This window comes from Dermochelys coriacea, chromosome 8 (assembly GCF_009764565.3).
Source record: "Dermochelys coriacea isolate rDerCor1 chromosome 8, rDerCor1.pri.v4, whole genome shotgun sequence".
NCBI lineage: Eukaryota > Metazoa > Chordata > Testudines > Dermochelyidae > Dermochelys > Dermochelys coriacea.
The window spans coordinates 11,186,004-11,205,950 of NC_050075.1; the positions used below are offsets into that span (position 1 = coordinate 11,186,004).

General features: G+C 42.5%; 1 protein-coding gene across 1 annotated transcript in view; it reads right to left on the minus strand.

Annotated features, from left to right (window-relative positions):
* Positions 1 to 16,227, minus strand: part of TGFBI (transforming growth factor beta induced) — a 34,603-nt gene extending 18,376 nt beyond the window's left edge. Inside the window, exons 1-2 of the mRNA XM_038413945.2 lie at positions 15,939 to 16,227; positions 10,518 to 10,616 (exon numbers count right to left, since the gene is read on the minus strand). Coding sequence (XP_038269873.1) covers positions 10,518 to 10,616; positions 15,939 to 16,060 — 221 coding nt within the window. The 5' untranslated portion in view covers positions 16,061 to 16,227. The remainder of the gene's footprint in view (positions 1 to 10,517; positions 10,617 to 15,938) is intronic.
* Between the last annotated feature and the right edge of the window lie 3,720 nt (positions 16,228 to 19,947).

The following is a 19,947-nucleotide window of genomic DNA, read 5'->3' on the forward strand; positions in this document are numbered from 1 at the left end:
ATGTGGTTCAGGGGGGTGGATTTTTCCTGATATAAATCTTTAGTGTAGACCTGACCATTATCTCTTTCAAGATTGCAAGCTTCCATCTCGGCATAAAGCAAACAACATTTCCCTGAAGGGTTTGTTCACTATATATCCAAATGGAGGCTGAAAACAAATCCGATAATGCCAGTTGGTAGAGTAAGGTGGTGACGGATTCACAACGACCATTACAGCAAGATGAAGATTTTTATTTTAAAAATTTATTTAAAATACAAATAAGGTGACTTGTCAAAAAACAGCCTGAAACTCAAAAGTCACATGGATTCATTTAAAAAAAAAAATTACTAAAGTGTGTGGGATGCAAATCATACTTCTACTGTATGTAGGGACCTACCCTAAAAGAGATCTATGAGTGACCGTGGACGGCAATTTAGACATGAGTTTTCAAAGAGACATAGCAATAGATTCATAGATACTAAGGTCAGAAGGGACCATTCTGATCATCTAGTCCGACCTCCTGCATAGCGCAGGCCACAGAATCTCACCCACCCACTCCTATGAAAAACCTCACCCATGTCTGACCTGCCTAAATTTGGCCTTGATTATGTTTCCTTGAAGCGTGCTACAGAGCACACGTGCAATTCAATGGTATTTGAAAGAAAATGGAGATAGAGATTCAGTCTTAAATGTTCAGCACATCCATGCTGACAGTGCACCCAAACTTTAAGTGCTAGTCACATCAGTTTGTCCTTGAGAGAGGAGATGGACACATGAAATATACTGGTGAATCCATTTCACCTAATCTAATTAGCCAAGTGCACTTTATTCCTAAAGGAGAATTCTAGCCAAGTAGACAATTGGTGAAACACAAAATAGAGGCGGGAAGCCAATTTTTTTTTTCTGGCCTTAAGGCAGATCAACATCCCTAAAAATAGAGGCAAGCCGCTTGTCTGGCTGGGACCAAGTAATTATATTTCACTTGACCACACCTGGGTTTGGTCTATCCCAGTCTACTAGCCAACTGGATTTTGCTTACTCTGCATTACAGTAGGTGTATGCCCACAAGTTGGAAGCACATGCATTCCCACTGTATACTCTATCTGGTCTCCCTGCCAGCTCCACTACTGGGCTCCCCCTGGCCCACACCAGGGGACTGAAATTGACAAAATGCCTTCTCTTAGTTGCTCATTGTTAAGAAGTCTCATCAGTTTCAATAGCTTAATGCTGGGTCATAACTGGGAAAAAAGGAAAGATATTTTAAAGATCAATCAATGCCTGTTTCTTATACCTTAATAGTCAGTTGCTCCTCTCATATTCATTAAGGCCACAGGGTTCATCGGAATGCATCCGATGAAATGAGCTGTAGCTCATGAAAGCTTATGCTCAAATAAATCTGTTGGTCTCTAAGGTGCCACAAGTCCTTCTGTTCTTTTTGCAGATACAGACTGACCTGGCTGCTACTCTAAAAGGGTTCATTGTGCATTTCATTTACTGTGAAGGGGAGTCAATGCCCCTTTATACAAACAGATCACACCTCTATAGCCCTTACATATTCACTGGAGGAGGCGGGAAGTGAGTCCTTCACTCCTTACTCAGCAATCCCATATAAATTAATCACCGTGCAGTATACATGACACCCCATTTTTGACCAAAATATCACATCCTAAACAATCACCTAGAGACTAGTGCAATGGCAGTTGATACACGCAATGCTAACTATTGTAGAGATAGGTTTGTAGAAGATTATAATTTAGAAGACACTCCCTCATAAGGGACAGTATTATGAACATAGCAATTTGGAGATTTACCCTGAAGACAGGGATTGGGAACACTGCACATGGCTGCGTGCAGCAGTTCACCAGAGATGCTTGCCAGTTTAATTCAAGTTTTATTCCTTTCCCATTCACTGGTTTGTTATTTAAATGAGCCACAAGATAGTTACAACTGTACTACACTAGGTACCAAAAGCCTACATACAGGATTCAAGTATGGCCTCCATGCAACGTTGCTTCCTCACAGGAGGTGCAGCCATATGTTCTAGAACTAGAAATAATCAGACTATTTCTCTTCTCTAAAGCCAAGAACTGAATTCTATAAGTGGGGAGTAAAAGTATAAGTCGATTGACGCTGTACATTAATATTATGACATATTTGAGGCAGAAGAAAAAACTTTTAAATAAAAGTTTTAGTCAGTAATAAATTTAATACTATTAAATTTTAGTAGTTTTAATTACTTTGTTTGGCTTTGGAGTTACAAGGTCTCTTAAAAAGGCATCTGAAGAAGTGAGGTTTTACCCATGAAAGCTTATGCTCAGATAAATCTGTTAGTCTTTAAGGTGCCACTGGACTCCTTGTTTTAATGTATCTTAAACAATATCTGGAGCACTCAGTAACAGTCCTTGTGTCTACTTGGTAAGGAATGAAACTGCAAACGCCAATTCACTTTAGCACATTAAAACAAGCTATTCTGGTATCTCCTGGGCTTGTAAACCACATTTAATCACTGTTTGGATAACACCTTTTAATTCCATTATGACAGGTTTCAGAGTAGCAGCCGTGTTAGTCTGTATTCGCAAAAAGAAAAAGGAGTACTTGTGGCACCTTAGAGACTAACAAATTTAGAGCATAAGCTTTCGTGAGCTACAGCTCACTTCATCGGACCAAATGCATCCGATGAAGTGAGCTGTAGCTCATGAAAGCTTATGCTCAAATAAATTTGTTAGTCTCTAAGGTGCCACAAGTACTCCTTTTCTTAATTTGATTTTAGTGTCACCATAACGAAGAAGAGCAGACACTCCTCTTACAAGATACTCTTTCCCCCTCTGCAGAATTTCAGAGTGTAATTGGATTGGAGGCAAGTCTAACATCACACCCCCAAGAGCTGACTTTCAAAGAGCTGGGTTAAAACAAACAAAACACCCCCAAAACCCCAAAGCCCTCAGATATTTGTCAACATTTGACCACTGTTAAAAAACCCCAACAAAAACAGTGAAATGCCTTGAATTTAAACAGAATTCCTCTGGGTAATTAGGAGTCAGTAAGTGAAACAAATACCCGCACTTCTGTGACAGCAGCAAATAAATTGTGTGTCATGGTTTCTTAACAAAATTATAAAGCAAATCCAGACTGATTGTCTAGACATTATATATTCCATGTGGGAAAGAATTTGCCTAAAGCAATTCCTTCCTTTGACGACTTGGGATCTTAACACCCTGCTGTTCCACTTCTCTCAGCTCTCCTACTTTCTGTGGTCATTAGTAACATACACTTTTGTCTTTCCTCTTTCCCACCCCTGTATCTCTGATTTCCCTTTTTCCACCAAACACTAACTCAAGTCTAGACAATTCCTCAGTTCAGAACCATAATCAAAGACAGGGAGCTGATTAAACAGAAGTCATTCCAAAGCTCAGCATAACTAATTCTTGAGCTCTGATGTAGTCGTTAAAAGTTTTATTTACAGATTGACTGGAGATTAATGAGCTATGACTAACAGAGCAGGAAGCTGCTGATATACATCACAGAATGTGGTCTGAACTCATTCCAGGGAAACCCCACTGGTGGCTGCCCCCGGCAATGGAAAGGCTGCTGAGGGTGGGGAAGTTGTATCGAGGTAAAGGCTGGAGCCTCTTTCCCACAAGGGAGAGGACCATTATCTCCCTCCGTTGAGGGGCTCAATGTGGTAATGGTGCTAGGGGCAGCTCAGAGAGAGACTCTTCTTCCCCCAGGCAAGTGTCATTCCTCTTTTGTCACATCTGTAAAGCACCATGCAAAGTTACAGGGCTGTGTAAAATATTGACTTTTAAACTTGCTGCCCTTACAACATCCCTGGGGAGGAAGGGTTGGGACATCAGCAGCCAATAAGAGGACTCCAAATACTTTCACTGGCCAATGGAACTGGTGACAGACTAGAGCATGTGATCGATGTCAAAACTCTGACCCTGATGGTTGGGCCTTCTGTTGCAGAGTGACCAGCTCCATATCAACTGGAAAAGAAAAAATGCTGTACATTGTTCCTTTCCAACACGGAATTTGCTGAAGCCATATCTGTCAATCTAGGTCTTTATATGGTGCTCATATCTTTGGTATCTATGCCGTGGTGACCTCTCAAATGGGTTGCCGCAATACCTTCTTAGATACTTCAGTCAGTGCAGAAGGTGGGCTGTTCAGGAATAAAAGCTGTGGCACTTCTCCAGAGCCTCCCCTAACTTCCTGTTAGCTTCTCAGGGGTGGGGGTGCGGGAGGGGGCAATCTAAGGTGTTGATTTTCATCTGTAAAAGCCCTGAATGGTTTAATCCTGGCTATCTGAGCGGATGCCTCTAGACCACATGGGGAGGTCAGCTGGGGTAGATCATCATTGTAGCAGTTGAGATCAACTAATGGGCCCTGGCTTTAAACATCTAGGTGCTGCAAGTGTAACGCCGACAGACCCCAGATGTCGGCAGGCGGGATTGAAGTGGGGACCTCTTAAGCTTAGTGCATGAGCCTCTATCGCAAGAGCAAAAAGCCAACTGCCTCTGAGCTAAGGCTGTAGAGCAAACTCAATCTCTCTCACTACGTGGTCTTGGTGCCACTAGATGGGACAGACCACCACACCCAGGTGGTGTGTGGGTTACACAAGCAGGGAAGGTAGTAGGAGGAAGGCTCTGGCTGTGAAATTGGCTCTCTGTCCAACAGAGCCAGATTCTGTGCTTCAGGGCATGGAATAAGACTCGCCTGCCTCCTCCAGCTTCTGCCTTTGGGGTGAGGAGTGGAGAGGGCAGGGAGCGTGTGGAGCTGTTCAGGGGAGAGAGTCTGCTTGGTTTGCTTGCTCACAAGATCTTCAGTCTAAATTTTTGTGCCTCTGCTTAGATGCACATTTTAAAAAACAGTGAAGAACTGTGGGCTCAATCCATCCCTGGAGTAACATGACTAGCCTGAGTGGAATTACCTCAGGGATGAATTAGACCCAGAGTTCTTTGGTCTTTTGTGGCTGTATGTGAAAATAACCCAACACCCTCCTGGGCTATTCTCTCTCTCACACACACACACACACACACACACACACACACACAAAAATCATGCTCTGCCTATGCACAACACTGATGAGTGCTCCGAGGGTAAGGGCTTCCCAAAAACCTCCCTGCTGCTCGGCACAATGAGGTCATTTGCTTCCACCTCAGCTCAGCTGCATTTTCAAATACCTGGGCAATCTCCCAGCTAGGGCCTGCTAACTCACTTAAGTCAGCCATGTTCTCCCACAGTCAGTTGTGACCCAGGTAGAGCAAATTCCTTGATGAAACTACCTCCTAATCAGGGATAGGGTTAAAACTGGATGGAAGCTGCCACACTGGATGTGAGCTGCATCACTCCGAACCCTGCTAGAGATCTATCATGGAGCAAAATGTCACACTTGTATGATGCCACTGGGAATGAAACTACAGCATGGCGGGCAGGCAAGCAAGGAAGAAGACTGCAGTATATCACAATACACAACACAAGGAGAGACATTGACTAAGAGTGGAAAAAAAGTGCCCATGCTAATTGATGCAACAGTAGTTGGCAGCTGTACTGTTAATGTCAAGGCAAATGAAACTGCAGAAAGTTAAGTGTGACACAAGGGGTTTTAGTGATGTTTCTAGCAAATGCAAGGCTCCAAATACAGGATCAAATTCTGCCCTCTTATATCCATACAACCCACTTCCAAGCCCACATGTGCCAGTTAGGCAGAATTTTGCCCATAATGTACATAGTCCCATGAGAGCCTGTATGAGTGTTTATAGTCAGTGTAAGCATTCAGTTTTGTTCTTATACGGCTACACGTTACATAGTTTACAACAAAAATCATGAAATACACTTCACAACTTACAGAACGAGCCGGTGGTATGCTACTTGACAGCACTTGAATGTGCCAAATACAGTACAGGTTTATAATGTCTGAGCGTTGATTACAGCTCATTACATCTCAGCAAGGCTGGTGCCAGCTATGCAGGTTAAATAAGCAACCCCCTCAGAATGCCCTCCTACAAAGAGTGTTTGTCATACGTTCTGTAATGCCTTCTGACCACAATTTCCTGCCCTCCCAGTCAAGTAGTTTCAAGTAAAGTCTTTATAGTTATTAAATCAGATTTTAGTTTCAAAAGGCTACACTGTAAAATTCAATATGCAGTAAAACTTACACTGAGCTTCCCCATTTTTATTAGTCATTGTTTCACGCTCTTGTGTTCTTAGGATCCAAAATTAAAATAAGTGCATTTTTCAAGGTAATAAAAAACTCAAGCATACATTACCAAATAAAGATCCATTTGTAATAATTTTCTGTAATTAAACTCATATGTTTTTTATAACAAGAACCAGTCTTTCTGAGCTGGAGAAATCATGTCAGCCAAAAGAAGAATGTTAAACCAGCATGGGAACACGGGAAAGCAATCAGCGGCAGCTTCATACGATCAAGGATTTTTTGAAGGATTAAAAAGCAAAAAGTTATCCAGGCTCTCTCTCTGTTCTTAACAGAAAAGTAAGGAGTTTAATTATGTCCATGATTCAAAAAGCATAAGGCTCTAATAGTGTGCCATTGGATTTAGGAAAATATAAATACAGACCGATAAATAAAATACCCCTTTGCCTTTGGATTAAACTACATAACCAAAAGGGGAAAATTGCCAGCATGAAGATCTTGCTCATTAAGTCAAAGTAATATCAGACATCTTGCCCACTGTCTTATCCCACATCATCTCATTTCTTCCAAACAAGACAATTAAATTCTTTGCCAAAGAGCAAAACACCAAAGAAGCAGACAAGATGGTTGGAATCACATTTGATACACATGTTGAAATTTCCATTATCATCAATCAGATACAATGTATTGCATATATGTTCACGTATTTTACAGCAGTGGTCCAAACAATACGACTTAAGGATGAAAGCCTGCAAAAAAAAAAAAAAAACTTACCACCAGGCAGGTGCTTACTACCATAAGTAGTCTGTTGATATCTATGAGACAACCCACAGTAACATTTGCATGAGTGGACCCTAACATAATACTACTGCTGTGTTTTAAACCATTAATGTAGAAGAATAATGTGATTTCTAAAACGAAGGAAGGTGGCAACATACATACAGCAAAAAGAATCTACAGGCCAGATTTTTTAAAACCTGGATTCCCCTTTTATGCCTGCAGTAATGTGCAGGAATAATGTAGATCATTCAGGGATGTAACTATTCCACCATATCATGTGTAAATGCTAAGTCTACCCACTGGGAATTGCAGTGACAAAAATACATATAGGTTGTAAATGTAAAAACAGGAAACTTGGCCATATAAACCAGCCACTTATCTCCCAATGATGGAGATCACAAACAAGTTGCATAGAAATCAAAAAACAATAAGGAGTCCGGTGGCACCTTAAAGACCAACAGATTTATTTGGGCATAAGCTTTTGTGGGTAAAAACCCCCACTTCTTCAGATGCATGGAGTGAAAATTACAGATGCAGACATAAATATACTAATTGACACCTCCTCATCTATTATTGGGAGTGGACTACATCCACCCTGATCGAATTGGCCCAGTCAACACTGGTTCTCCACTTGTGAGGTAACACCCTTCTCTTCATGTGTCAGTATATTTATGTCTGCATCTGTAATTCTCACTCCATGCATCTGAAGAAGTGGGGTTTTTACCCACAAAAGCTTATGCCCAAATAAATCTGTTAGTTTTTAAGGTGCCACCGGACTCCTTGTTGTTTTTGTGGATACAGACTTGCACGGCTACCCCCGATAGAAATCAAAGATAACTTAAGTGCCGAGTAATGTTAGTTTACTAAGAGCCATGTTTCCTGTCCCGTCGCTATAGCATTCTTACAGATGCGCGCTCTCTCTCTCTCTCTCGTGTGTGTGCGCGCGCATGCGTGCACACGTCATGCCCAACTCCTTAATCAGTGGAACGGCTCATGAATTCAGGTATTACTGAATGCAGGCAAGGGTAGCAGAATCAGGTCCTTTACTAATGCATTCCACTGGACCTAAGCAAGTAAACCTGCTTATCCTATCGGGAATGGAAGTTATAGCCCTGAAGTAATAGTAACAACTTGTCTACCTGTCTCATTCTGACGACAATCTCCTCTCCGATCCACATGGAGGATCTGGACTCGGCTTTCTCTGGGAAACATGGTCTTCAAATGACATCTCTCCAAAGTACATGCTTGGCAAGATGGGTACAGGGATCTTACTTCAATGTTTGGTAAAAATCCAAGCACCTAATGCAACTTGCTTTAGAGCATGAGGCCTACTTCCCTGATACACTCCCACCTGGGTCCAGCACTACAGCGCTAATCAGAGACGTTTGCTGGAGACACTTCCCTGTGGAGGTCACATCTACGATGTGGAAAAAAGGGAAGGGGATGTCAAAACAAGTATTTCCTTTTAAAATGTATAATTCTACATCTCCTAATCATGGGCCACATCAAACTCACCCGCCCCCACCCCACGCCATGCATCAAGGGGTCTCAGCCACTCCAGCAAAGCTGGTGGAACACTCTCCATCCATTATGCTACAGTCATGAGGTGCTGTAGCACTGCTAATCCTGAGAGTCATCTAGATTTGCTCTTCCTGAGTTTTTGCATTATTGTATACTCTTGCTATAGTAAATATTTTGGTATAGATGAGTGAAACCATTTGGTGAAACCATTTATATTTTCAGTGTGATAATATAGTCCTTCTCCAGTTTTAATGAGTTACAGTACCTCCATGTAAACACTAAGGAATCCCCTCCTTCAGATGAAAATATGCTGAAAGTCCAGAAACTGTGTTAGGTGGCAATTTCTGGTTTTCCTACCTCTTCACTATACAATTAACACAGAGAACCGAACCGAGGCTAAATACATCCAGTTGAACCAATCTACTGTTTTCTTTAGAAGCCAACTTAAACTCCGATTTGTCCATTCAGGTAGACACTGAAAGATCTCAGAGTTTGCTGTTTACCAAAGAAAGTTTATTTCATTTGAACTTGAGACAGTTAAGATATCCCAAAAGACTTGGTTCCATACTGGACTGGGCAGTAAAATACTTTCCCACATGTTCACAAACATCTGGTTGATTTGATGTCAGTTCTCTTGATTAAATGATTTTCTACACTGGAGCTCAGTCAAGTAGAAATTGCTAATCCTTTCATTTCAACTCTTGCATTTATTTTAAATTTGCATGGAAACCTTTGTTTAACATTGGTGCTAGAAAACCCTGAACTAGCTCACAAAGCCCTCCGACTAGCATTTGTCTTTCAGAAGCTTGTGAAGCTTCCTCAGACCCAAATTATGATTTTCTGGGGCTTGCATGACCTTGCAAAGGCTTGTCTCTTGGAAGAGAGACAGACTTCATCTCAAATCCGGCAGGAAGCATGGCATACAGATTATTAAATTATGTGAAGACTGCAGCTTTCAAAAGAATGTGCTGAGGCTGGTTAAATAGATTACTTTATGCAACAGCTAGTTGAAGATTAATGTTTGCAGGTAAGGGCACAGAATTGATTTGAAAGCCTAATGAATTTTTCCTGAGAGTGTCATCAGGAAACTATTGTCTTAATCTGACTGGTGTTTTTTCCACCAAATGCATCCGATGAAGTGAGCTGTAGCTCACGAAAGCTTATGCTCTAATACATTTGTTAGTCTCTAAGGTGCCACAAGTACTGCTTTTCTTTTTGTGAATACAGACTAACACGGCTGCTACTCTGAAACCTGAAATCTGACCGCACTCTCTCACTTCATTTTTACTCCTTCACCCAAAAATCTACATATGTAGATGCATTTTATGTTGTTCCCAATAGCCATCAGCTTTGAACAACTTCTTTAGATAGAAGCATCTCTAGATCTGGGAGATGAACAGTTAGGTACCAGATAACACCTGTACATACTTCATTACAGCACTGAGAGCTCTGTAAATGCAGAAAAATGCACCCCAATTTATAATAAATGATTGGGCTTTAAGTTTATATAGCCCTTTCCCAACCTTAACATATCAAAGTGCTTGAGGATCACTATCAAAATTTTACAGATGGGAAATCATGAGACAGAAAGATTTGTTTGGGAATGAATGCTGAAGACTCAATGTATAATGCGTAAGAAATAAGAAGACTCTACATGTTTTTAACTCACCAACACATTAGTGCCAAGGATATGACACTACTTAAAATCGCATTTAAGGCCTCAGCGCAAGTGGCCCTTCCTTACCTTTCCATTGACTTCTCAACTCTTGAGAGTCGAGCAGGAGTTTGTGCCTGACCATTCATTCCAATTAGCACATGATATCATGTCTGATAAGTATGAGTGCCTTTCCCCAAAATGCACTGTTTAAAAAAAACCAGTTAGAATGCTGATAACAGCATTTAATTAAACTGATCTGAAGTTACATATAAACAAGAAGCCCTACATTGTAATTCCATGTCCAGCATGTTTAACAACAGCTGTTTCTTTTTCAGAACACTTTGTTTTGAGCCAAAAAAGCCTAATGCGTGTATCCATACTGAAGCTTTCTAGTGAGATTTCTAGATTCTCTCAAGTACTTACGTTGATTTTCCACAGACTTTTCTCTGGTACCACTGTTTGCAGTTTGTGTAGTATTTCCTGTTTGTTCCAAGAAGCTTCTGCACAGCACACACATTAGGGCTATAGATAAGACAGAAAAGATACTGTAAGTTTCTCCCTCATTCAGACATATAAAACATTGAGACACCCCATTGACTGTAGGCCTGAAAGCAGCACTTTGATTTTATGAAGAAGGAATATTTTATAGCTGCAATTTACCTTTCTAAGAGATCAGAACGTATAAGGATGACTATAAACTAAACTGAGAAAGAGCTCTCCCTTCATCAAGCCAGGACTTTTTTCTTTCCTGAACACAAAAACCTGACCTTTTCCATCCCCTCAACAATAAAAAATTACAGCTAAAATTACACTTGCATCAGTGTTTCCACTATGTACACCAACTTGCAAAGGAAAATAAGCTTTAGATAAAGACTTGAGTAGATAACAGTGTGAAGATATTTAAATAAATGTAACCAAAAAAATAACAATTTTTTAAATTAAAAATATCAGGATCCTTAGCTGAAGATTAAACTAGAACTATTTTGGACATGAAATTAGAATTGTTGTGTTACTAATAGTTAACATGTGCTACTGTTTCAACACAGTAACTTTTTCACAGTATGGATTAATATGAGCATGTTGATAGCATCCATCACTTATCCCGCAAGGGTCCGTGCACTCTGGCCCCAATCCTGCAAAACACTTAAGCACATGCTTAACTTTAAGCACATAACTAGTACCACGGAAGTCAATGGATCAGGGCCAAAGTGCTCAGCATCTCACAGGATAGAGCACATTCCAAAGAGTCCCTGCTAACTGATGAATAGGGTCCATATACAGGTTTGTACACTAAACTATGAGGATTTCAGGAGTAGCAAGATATGGACAAAATGATGGTGAATTCTGGCAGTACAGTTTGTTGCCTTTAGGGATGGGATGTCTCCCCCACAAACTACCGCCCCTGGGTCCTGATCCCTAGACATGATGAACACCAACAACTCAGAGCTAAGTTAACAGGAGCTGTGGATGCTCGGCACCATTCAGGGTCAAGCTCGTTTCAAATACATTGTTTGCTTTCCTCAGTCAGTTCCCAACAATTCCAGCAGCGGGTTACTGATGGCCTACTCCTGCAGAGCACTGAGTGCCAGCACCAAGAGGTGCTCTGCACCTGACAGGAGTCAGCTGAGCTGTAATTCACCGAGCCATAAACCTGGAGTAGGGAACAGGGAGAAACAAATCACAGTGGTCTCCTGTTACTTAGACTTACTCTGGCAAAATATACTACTCCAGCCTGTTAGCACATATGCTCTGGAGGTATTAAGAACAATGCTTACTTGTCCAAATGAACACAGGAGATGTTGTGGTGTAGTATTGATTTGTCCTCCCCCACCTGCATGATTCGTGTTCTCACTATTGCACAAAAGCTCAGTTCTCCAATGGTTGGTCTCCCAGTCATTAGTATGAATTTGTGAGGTTCTACTATATGTTTGCTAAATCTATTGCCAGTCTCAGTGGGAGAGTGGCTTCTCTTCATTAAGTCTTTGTTAATCTTGCCGCAGCTTTCATCTATAGAGACAGAGCCCAGTCCTGCTAGGTGCCGGGCACTTTCACCACCCACTGAAGCCAATGGAAGTTGAAGGCTCTCAGTACCTCATACTCACAGCTTCCATAACTTCTGCCATTTCCAATAAAAACAACGCATTTCTGCTTGAAAGTGTTCATTGCACTTTGCTTACCAAATGTTAGGAATGCAGGGGAAAAAATTAAAAACTACTAAAAATAAATCACACTGCCAGCTCTTCAGTTGGCATAGCTTGGCCTAGCCTCATTGACATCAGTGCAGCTACACTGGTGTCCATTGGTAGAGGATCCCACCCCAGAAATACAACCCACAGACATTCCTGCACCTTCTGACTCAGCCTACCTTGGCTACTACCATATTGCAGTGAGCAAGTCTGGTTACTAATACATGCCAACCAAAGAGCTCCTAGATTTCAGTGTCCATGTGATTGGACAATCCCCTCCAGGATTCATCCTTTATGTGTCTAGCTACTAGTGAACTAGTTTTATCATATTTTCTGCATCCTTTGGAATGGTCTCCTACTTGTTAAGAGGCTGATGAAGAAATACTTTGTACTCTGAGTACTGTTTTCATATTACCCAATTACCTTTTTTAAAGCTAAAATACTGAAGCTACATGCTGCCTCTGTTCAGATTTTGATTTATCAGTACAATGCCATGCAGGTTCAGATCAAGCCCCAGTGAAGAAACAAAAAAACACTGTTCTGTGTTTTCCGTGATCCCCATAACAAAGCTAGAGTAGTTGCAGTGTATATTCTAGTGTTCTGCCCAGTTTAGATTTAAGTGAATCTGCCAGTACTCTACACTGTCTGCACTTAAGTCCCTTACTTTAGCTGTGCAACAATTTACAGTGAAACAAGTTGACATATATAAATTGTTTCCTTTCATCTATCACATGCTGCTCACCAGTCGGTTCTTAACAGATATCCTTGGAGTAGGGACTGACCTTGAAAGTTTGGAAACAGCCTAGCACATAGTGGATGCTTCCAAAAATAATATACAGTTCGATCATAATGACTTACCTACCTGCCTTCAATGGAGCAAGTCACTGCCTATTTTATGACAGTGGAAATGCATTATTGTCCCTCAATACTTTTTCCAAGTAAATATTTCTACATTGGTGTTAATTTACCTTCCACAATTCTTAACTGCAGCCCCACTCACAGATCTGCCCCTTGTTCACTTTTAAAAAAAAAAAAATGTGCAAAAGTTGTCACTTATTTCTGTAGCTCCAGATTCTGTCTCCCTTACTCCTATTGAGTAGGATCTTCCCATGCAATTAGTACTATTGGCTTCAGTAGAACTACTCATGGAGCAAGGTGATATACAACATGAGTAAGGGTAACAGAATCTGGCCCTTTTAAGTTCTCTGCTAATGATACATGGATGTACTTTATGTCCAAGAATCGTTTAGTTGTTTCTCTATTGCTACATGTTTGACACATCCATATGTTGGCATCCAAATACTTTGTTTGCTCTTACTTGATGCTAATAAAACTGAACTGCATTTATAAAGCTCTGTCCATCAGAAAGGGACTAGTGAGCCAAATTCTGCTTTCAGTTACGCAGGATTTACATCAGGGTAAGCGACATCAGCATGTGATTCACTTCATCCAGAAACACTCGCTTCTTGTTCTCCCTCAGAAATGCCAGTGCTGCTAGGAAAGCAGTGGAAGAAGTGTGCCTCTACTTCTAATGATTGTACTGGCAACAACATTCTCCTCTGTCTCCAGAAATGAAGAGTCATAGGGAAAATACATTAAATGAGTGTAAGATTGGCAAGTTACTAAAGCCAAATTTGCACACTTTCATCTTAAAGTTATTGGCAGAATTTGGCCATTGTTTAGTTTCAAGGCATACGTACATGGAGGGCAACATTGCATGTCAATTACTTAAGGCAGGCAATAGCCTCTAGAACTCATCCATTAAGGTTCTATATCTCATTAAACACAAACTAATATACTGTTTTTACAACAGCTGATCTAGTTTCCAGGTGATATGTTGATTGCAATATTTCAACATTTTTTCCTTTAAAAAGAACAAAAAAAAAAACACTGTTTGTGGCCTTGTCTCCAACTACCCATCTGACCTGTAGTTTCTCTTTAATCAACATCATGTTGCAATGGTGAGTCATGTGAATTTTGTACCCATTTCTACGAGATTCCCAGTCAGATCTCAAGACAGATGTGACCCAGCGTCACAAACTACAGATTTCATAGTTAGTGTTATAGGTAACGATGCATCTGTGTCAATAGAACCAGCATCAGTACCGAGTGTGTTACCAATCCAGGAGATGACATCCACACACATTTTTAGATGTTCTTTGAGAAGCATACAACTAAAGAACTGATTACTTTTGTCAAGAATGCTTTCAAGATATATTGAAAAGATTTCATTAAATGCTACAGTTGATTAGGGGGGAAAAGCCCTTTAAAATCTGTCTGATATTACTTCAGAATATGTAAAAATAAAATTAAACCAGAAATAGACATGGAAAATTTCAACTCCGCAGATCAACAAAATGTAAGACAAATTAAAACATCATGCAAACGCACCATGTAAAATTCACTACAAACACCTTCTCTTTCTTATGCTTTGTCTAGTTGCTGTAGTCTTGATTTTGCATGATGTGGATAACATTCTTGGTGGTCTGCAGGCACAAATATAAAAGATTGTCCCTGCCCCAAGGAGTCACTAGTCTAGCATCAGAACTGTGCCAAAGTCTTTATAGACTAAAACAGACGATAGAGTTCCGACCATGAAGGGCCATTCTAAAGAGAAATTATTTTATGAGTGATACAGAAATATAACACTGTAAACTGGTCTAAAATGGCCCATGCAATACCAAGGTACTAAAGGGAAAAATAAGACGTGCATAAAATCTGTTATTGTTATTTTGTGACACATTCTCACTACGCTTTATATTTAAAGAATATACAGTATCATATTATTAGTTTTGAAAACATTTGTTCAACATAACAGCATCCATGTAACTTTGCTTGTATGCAAGTACCTTTCCTCTTAGCAGCTCAGGGCGCCTTACAACCATTAATAAAGCTATTGAAACCCCCCTGAGATACTTTAGGTGGAAAACAGAGGCAGCTTACAAACTTTGAAAGTGCCCGTTGTCCCATCGAAATGTTGTTATGGTCAATATTTTTCAACAAATTCTTTCCTACTTTGGGGGCACAGAAAGATTAAACTTGTCCACAGGTGACAACAGTACATCCTGCAGTATTTCAATGGTTAACGCTATTGGAGAGAAGCTGAATGTTGGCATCTCTACCATTATTCCAGGTATGTAGCCGATGTGTTCATCCTAGTGCACTCTAAGTTTCAAAAGGTGTGCACACACACATGCCCACATATATATATATGTGCATGCATGTATATGCTGTATAATGTTATATTTGGGCATGCATACACTCACGTCTGAGAGTCCTGATTGATGACAGGCAGCAACTCGTTCGAGTATATTTCATTGCCTGCTTCTAAGTCCGATTGTGCCAATACAAATGAGTAAACAGACTCAGCAGCACCTACCCCAGTACTTGCAAACACAGGGGGATAACCAAGCTCTGCCCCCTTCGCTATCCAGGGCGGATGGTTTCCCTTCGCGTTGAGCGGTCGTGCGGCTGGTCAGTCTCCCTCTCGCCTTTCAGCAGCGAGGGAGGCAGCTCAGTGCACCTGGGGGGCCGGCCGGCCCTGCGGGAACGAATCGCTCAGCCCAAGCCCCAAGGCCACCCCCTGTACCGTCTGGCCGCGCCTGGCGCCCGGCCCTTCTCCAGCCAGTCCCGCCGCCGCAGCGGGGGCCCGCCTTACCCGTGCTGCCGGCCGCGCAGCCGGCTGTGTTGCAGGACCTGCTGGTAGGGGCTCTTGGCTGCCCCGGACACGGTCACCCCCAGAGCCCAGGCCAGCGCCAGCAGCAGCACGCCGCGCTCCATGGCGCGCCGCGGGGACCGGACGGGAGCAGGCGGGGAAAGTGAGACCCCGGCGGGGCGGCCAGCCGCGGTTAAATAGGGGACGGAGCGGGGCTGGGCAGGGGGCGGGGCCGGGGAATGGGATCGCTCGCCCCCCCCCCCCGGGCCGGGGAGCGCAGCTGCCACCCCCGCCGCGGCCAGAGGGACCGGGGGGAGCTACTGCTCTTCCCCCGCCCTTTGCCCGGAGCCCCCGGGCAGGGAGCGGCTGGTGGGGCAGGCTGCACCTCTGGCTGATCGGCTCCTGCCTGCGCCCCTCTTCTAAACCTGCTCCCCAGCAGGAGCGGGCGGCCGACTGAGACCGGAGCGGGCGCGTTCACACAGGCGCCAGCGAGGAGGGAGTCCTGCTCCCCGCACGCCAGGGGAGAGGGGGGACCCGTGATCGTGTGTGGGTGTGTGTGTTCCCCCCACGCACACATACACACTCTCCCTCCCTTCTGCCCCGGCCCTCTCCCTCGGCTCCTCCAGCCCACGATCCCCCAAGCGACTCTTCCATCCCCCCAAAGCTTGTCACCCTTTCTGTCGCTGCCACCCAGCCGCCCCTGCCATTGTGCTGCTGGAGGGGAGCAGCGGAGATGGGGGAGCAAGGGAAGGGGCAGAGCAAATGGGGGGGGGAATAAGAGGGCAGGTTGGGGACAGGATTGCAGATCCTAAGCTATATAAACCTATAACCAGGTGTTAGCACCCTGATCTGGCTTGGCAATCAAGGGAGAGAAAGAACTGAAGTGATAAGAGCGCCAAAAAACACGCATGCCAATTATATCCCACCTCCTGGACCAGCTTCCTCCTGTGATTAGCTGTCACTGACCGTGATGTCAGGGTGTCTTCCCTTGCCGATTACATAGTGCCAGGTTGAGCATGAATCTGTGTAACATACAATAAATGCCCTCATTTTCCACTGACTTTCAAGTCAGATTGGCATGTGGATTTTTTCCCCTCTTAAATATATTTCCAGGTTTGTGTTTTTACTTATGGCAAATGCGGTTTGAAGTCTTGCTCTCTCTCTGGCCTGCTCTACACATGGTTAGGTTGACATAAGTTGCCTGGCATCAACCTTAGTGGGGAAGTGTCTTCACTTAAATTTGGCTCCTGCCGACACAAGTGCCTCTGTAACATCACCTCCCTGGGCAACGTAGAGTCATGGTCAATGTAATTAGGTCAACACAGCATGAATGTAGCTTGGTCAACTGCTACTGGCCTCCGGGAGCTGTCTCACAATGCCCCACACTGACAATCCGATTGATACATGCGCTCCTAGGGAGGATGTGCATTGCTGACACAAAGAGTCAAGTGTGCGCGCACACAAGCGCTTTAATAACGCTGGTGGCTGTATGCCAACGTAAGTTAGGTCGACATAATTGTTTAGTGTAGACGTCGCCTCTCACTTTCTGATTACTAACTCTTACCTGTGCAAAGCCAGCATAGCAGCCCTTTGTGGCTCCCCATGCATCAGAGGAATGTTCAGATCAGTGCAGAGAAGCTCCTAGGACAGTCGACGCCTGGGCCCTCAGTACGGGGAACAAAAGAATGGCCAGCACTCCCCCATGCCCCAGGGAGCCCCAGCTGCTGGAACCACCCCTAGGGGGTTATTTTTAAATTACCATCATTGTCTCTTGCACTCCTTTTACCCGTTGCTTTTAGGCATGCAGACAGATGTTAAGGTTGAATGGAAATACGTTCCCAATTGACTTTCCATGCACTTAGATATGAATACTCTAGAAACAGTCATATATGACCCAGCACTCATACAAAGGCACAAATACACATTTTTAGACTAAGCCATGGCTAGAAATGGCAGCTGCTTAAACAGAAGAGAGAAATCGAATGCATCTTAAGAGGTATCATCAACCCAAACAGAAGAAGCCTTTAGTAATAATAAAGACATTATTTGGCAAGCTTTTTCTGTGGTAAACAAATCTGACGGCTGGAAGGATTGAACTGTTTAGATCATAAATATTGTTGACATTTTTGTGTGAGCTGCATAGGAAGAGCAGGAGGTTGGTGGCCACTTCTGGAGAGTTTCTGAAAAACTATTCCAACCGATTTCTGGAGAAATTGACATGGAAAACACTAAATTTGGATCAACAGCATAGAATTAACGAGTAATATATGGTTGGCCACAATTATGTTCTAGTAATCCAGTAATTATAAAGTATATACAGTCAATACAGCCACATTCATTTCCAGAAAGTATTTAACCTCCCTCTAACTTTAATCTTCGTTGGGAGTCGTGCTGACATCAAGTGCTACGTTTTCCCAGATTACCTTCAAATTTCATTTATACAGAGCTCATTCCGTATAGGGGCACTGAAGAATTTTTGAGAACTTTTCAGCCTCTGCTTGTTTTAATTTCAGTGGACTACATTCTAAAAAATGAACAAATTGATGTGGAAGGCCATTAAATAGACATTCGTTTATTTTATTCTTTGGACATTTGTAAGATCATGGAAAATTCCCATCACCATCAACAGGTGACAATGGAAATTAGAAAACACCATAGTACCTTTGCAGACTAAGCAAACAAGCTAAAACCAAAAATAGAACCAGCCGAATGAAACCATAGGGATTTATTTTTTAGTTGTTTGCTATTTTTGTACTGCATTTCCTAGACAGTGAGACAAAGCCACTTCTGGAAAGCAGGACTCTGAAAATGTCCAATTTAACCAGTAGATAGATAACATAGGAATAAAGGGATTCAACCAGTGAAACGCTGGAGTTGAGGTAACTCAGCATCTGGCAGGATCAAGTCAAACTGTTAGAGAAAAAAGCAGCTGATTTTAAATCAACGTAACTCCATTTCACTTCAGTGGAGCAATTCTGATTTACACAAGATCTGGCCCCCAGTTTCATAATAAAACTGACAAGATCATGTGGACCAAATCCTGCTCACTTTACTCACTTGGGAAGCTCCACAGATGTCAAGCAAATGGAATTTGGGGCTAAGTTTGTCCCCTGCCAATTCCTCATCCTCTCCACACTTGTCTCTTAGTTTTCAGCTTTTGTGTCTGCACATGGTCCCCTTACAGATGGTGATACAGGAGACCATTTCTCATATTCACCATTCCACAGGGAACTGACTGTGTAAGTCATCATGCCGGTAGAATGCATGAGCTGGAGAGAGGTGATCCCAGCCACAAGTCAAGGATTAGTTATTTTGTTATTTCAGGAAACACAAAGCAGCTGTTCAAATTCTAGTTCCTGGGCATGTTCCCTTAACAAGACAAAGTCTTGTGGATGGCAGAAGATCACTGTGAACAGTATGCACAGCTAGCTGAGCAATGTGCTGTGGACCTAATCCTGCAAATAGTTAGTTCCAAGTTAATGGGACAACTCATGGCAGTAGGCTTGCTAGGTACTAAGTGTTTGCTGGACTGGGCTCTAAACCACTTTACTGTTCAAAGACTCATATAATGTGATATTGCATCAAGCAGGGTGAAGTGGACAAAAAGGGGTGGCACTCTGCTTTCTAGCGCATGCACCATACACACGCTTACTCCCCTACTTACTTGACGGGTATAATGAGGCCTGATCCAAAGCCCTTTAAAGTCAATAGGAAGATTCCCCATTGACTTCAGAGGGCTTTGAGACCCATATTTTCAAAGGTATTTTGGTGCCTAACTCTCATTGAAATACCTAAATATATTTGAGGATGTGGGCCGCAGACATCAATAAGACCACTTGCATGAATAAGATGGACCATATTTGGCCCTCTCTTTAAAATTCCAGACCACAGATATTATTACACTGAAGAAACTTAAGCAAAATATTCACATCATTAATTTTTATTTTCAGTATTTTATATTTTATGTCTTATCTTCTTACTCTCCCTGCTCCTCTCTCTCCTGTTTTCCTTA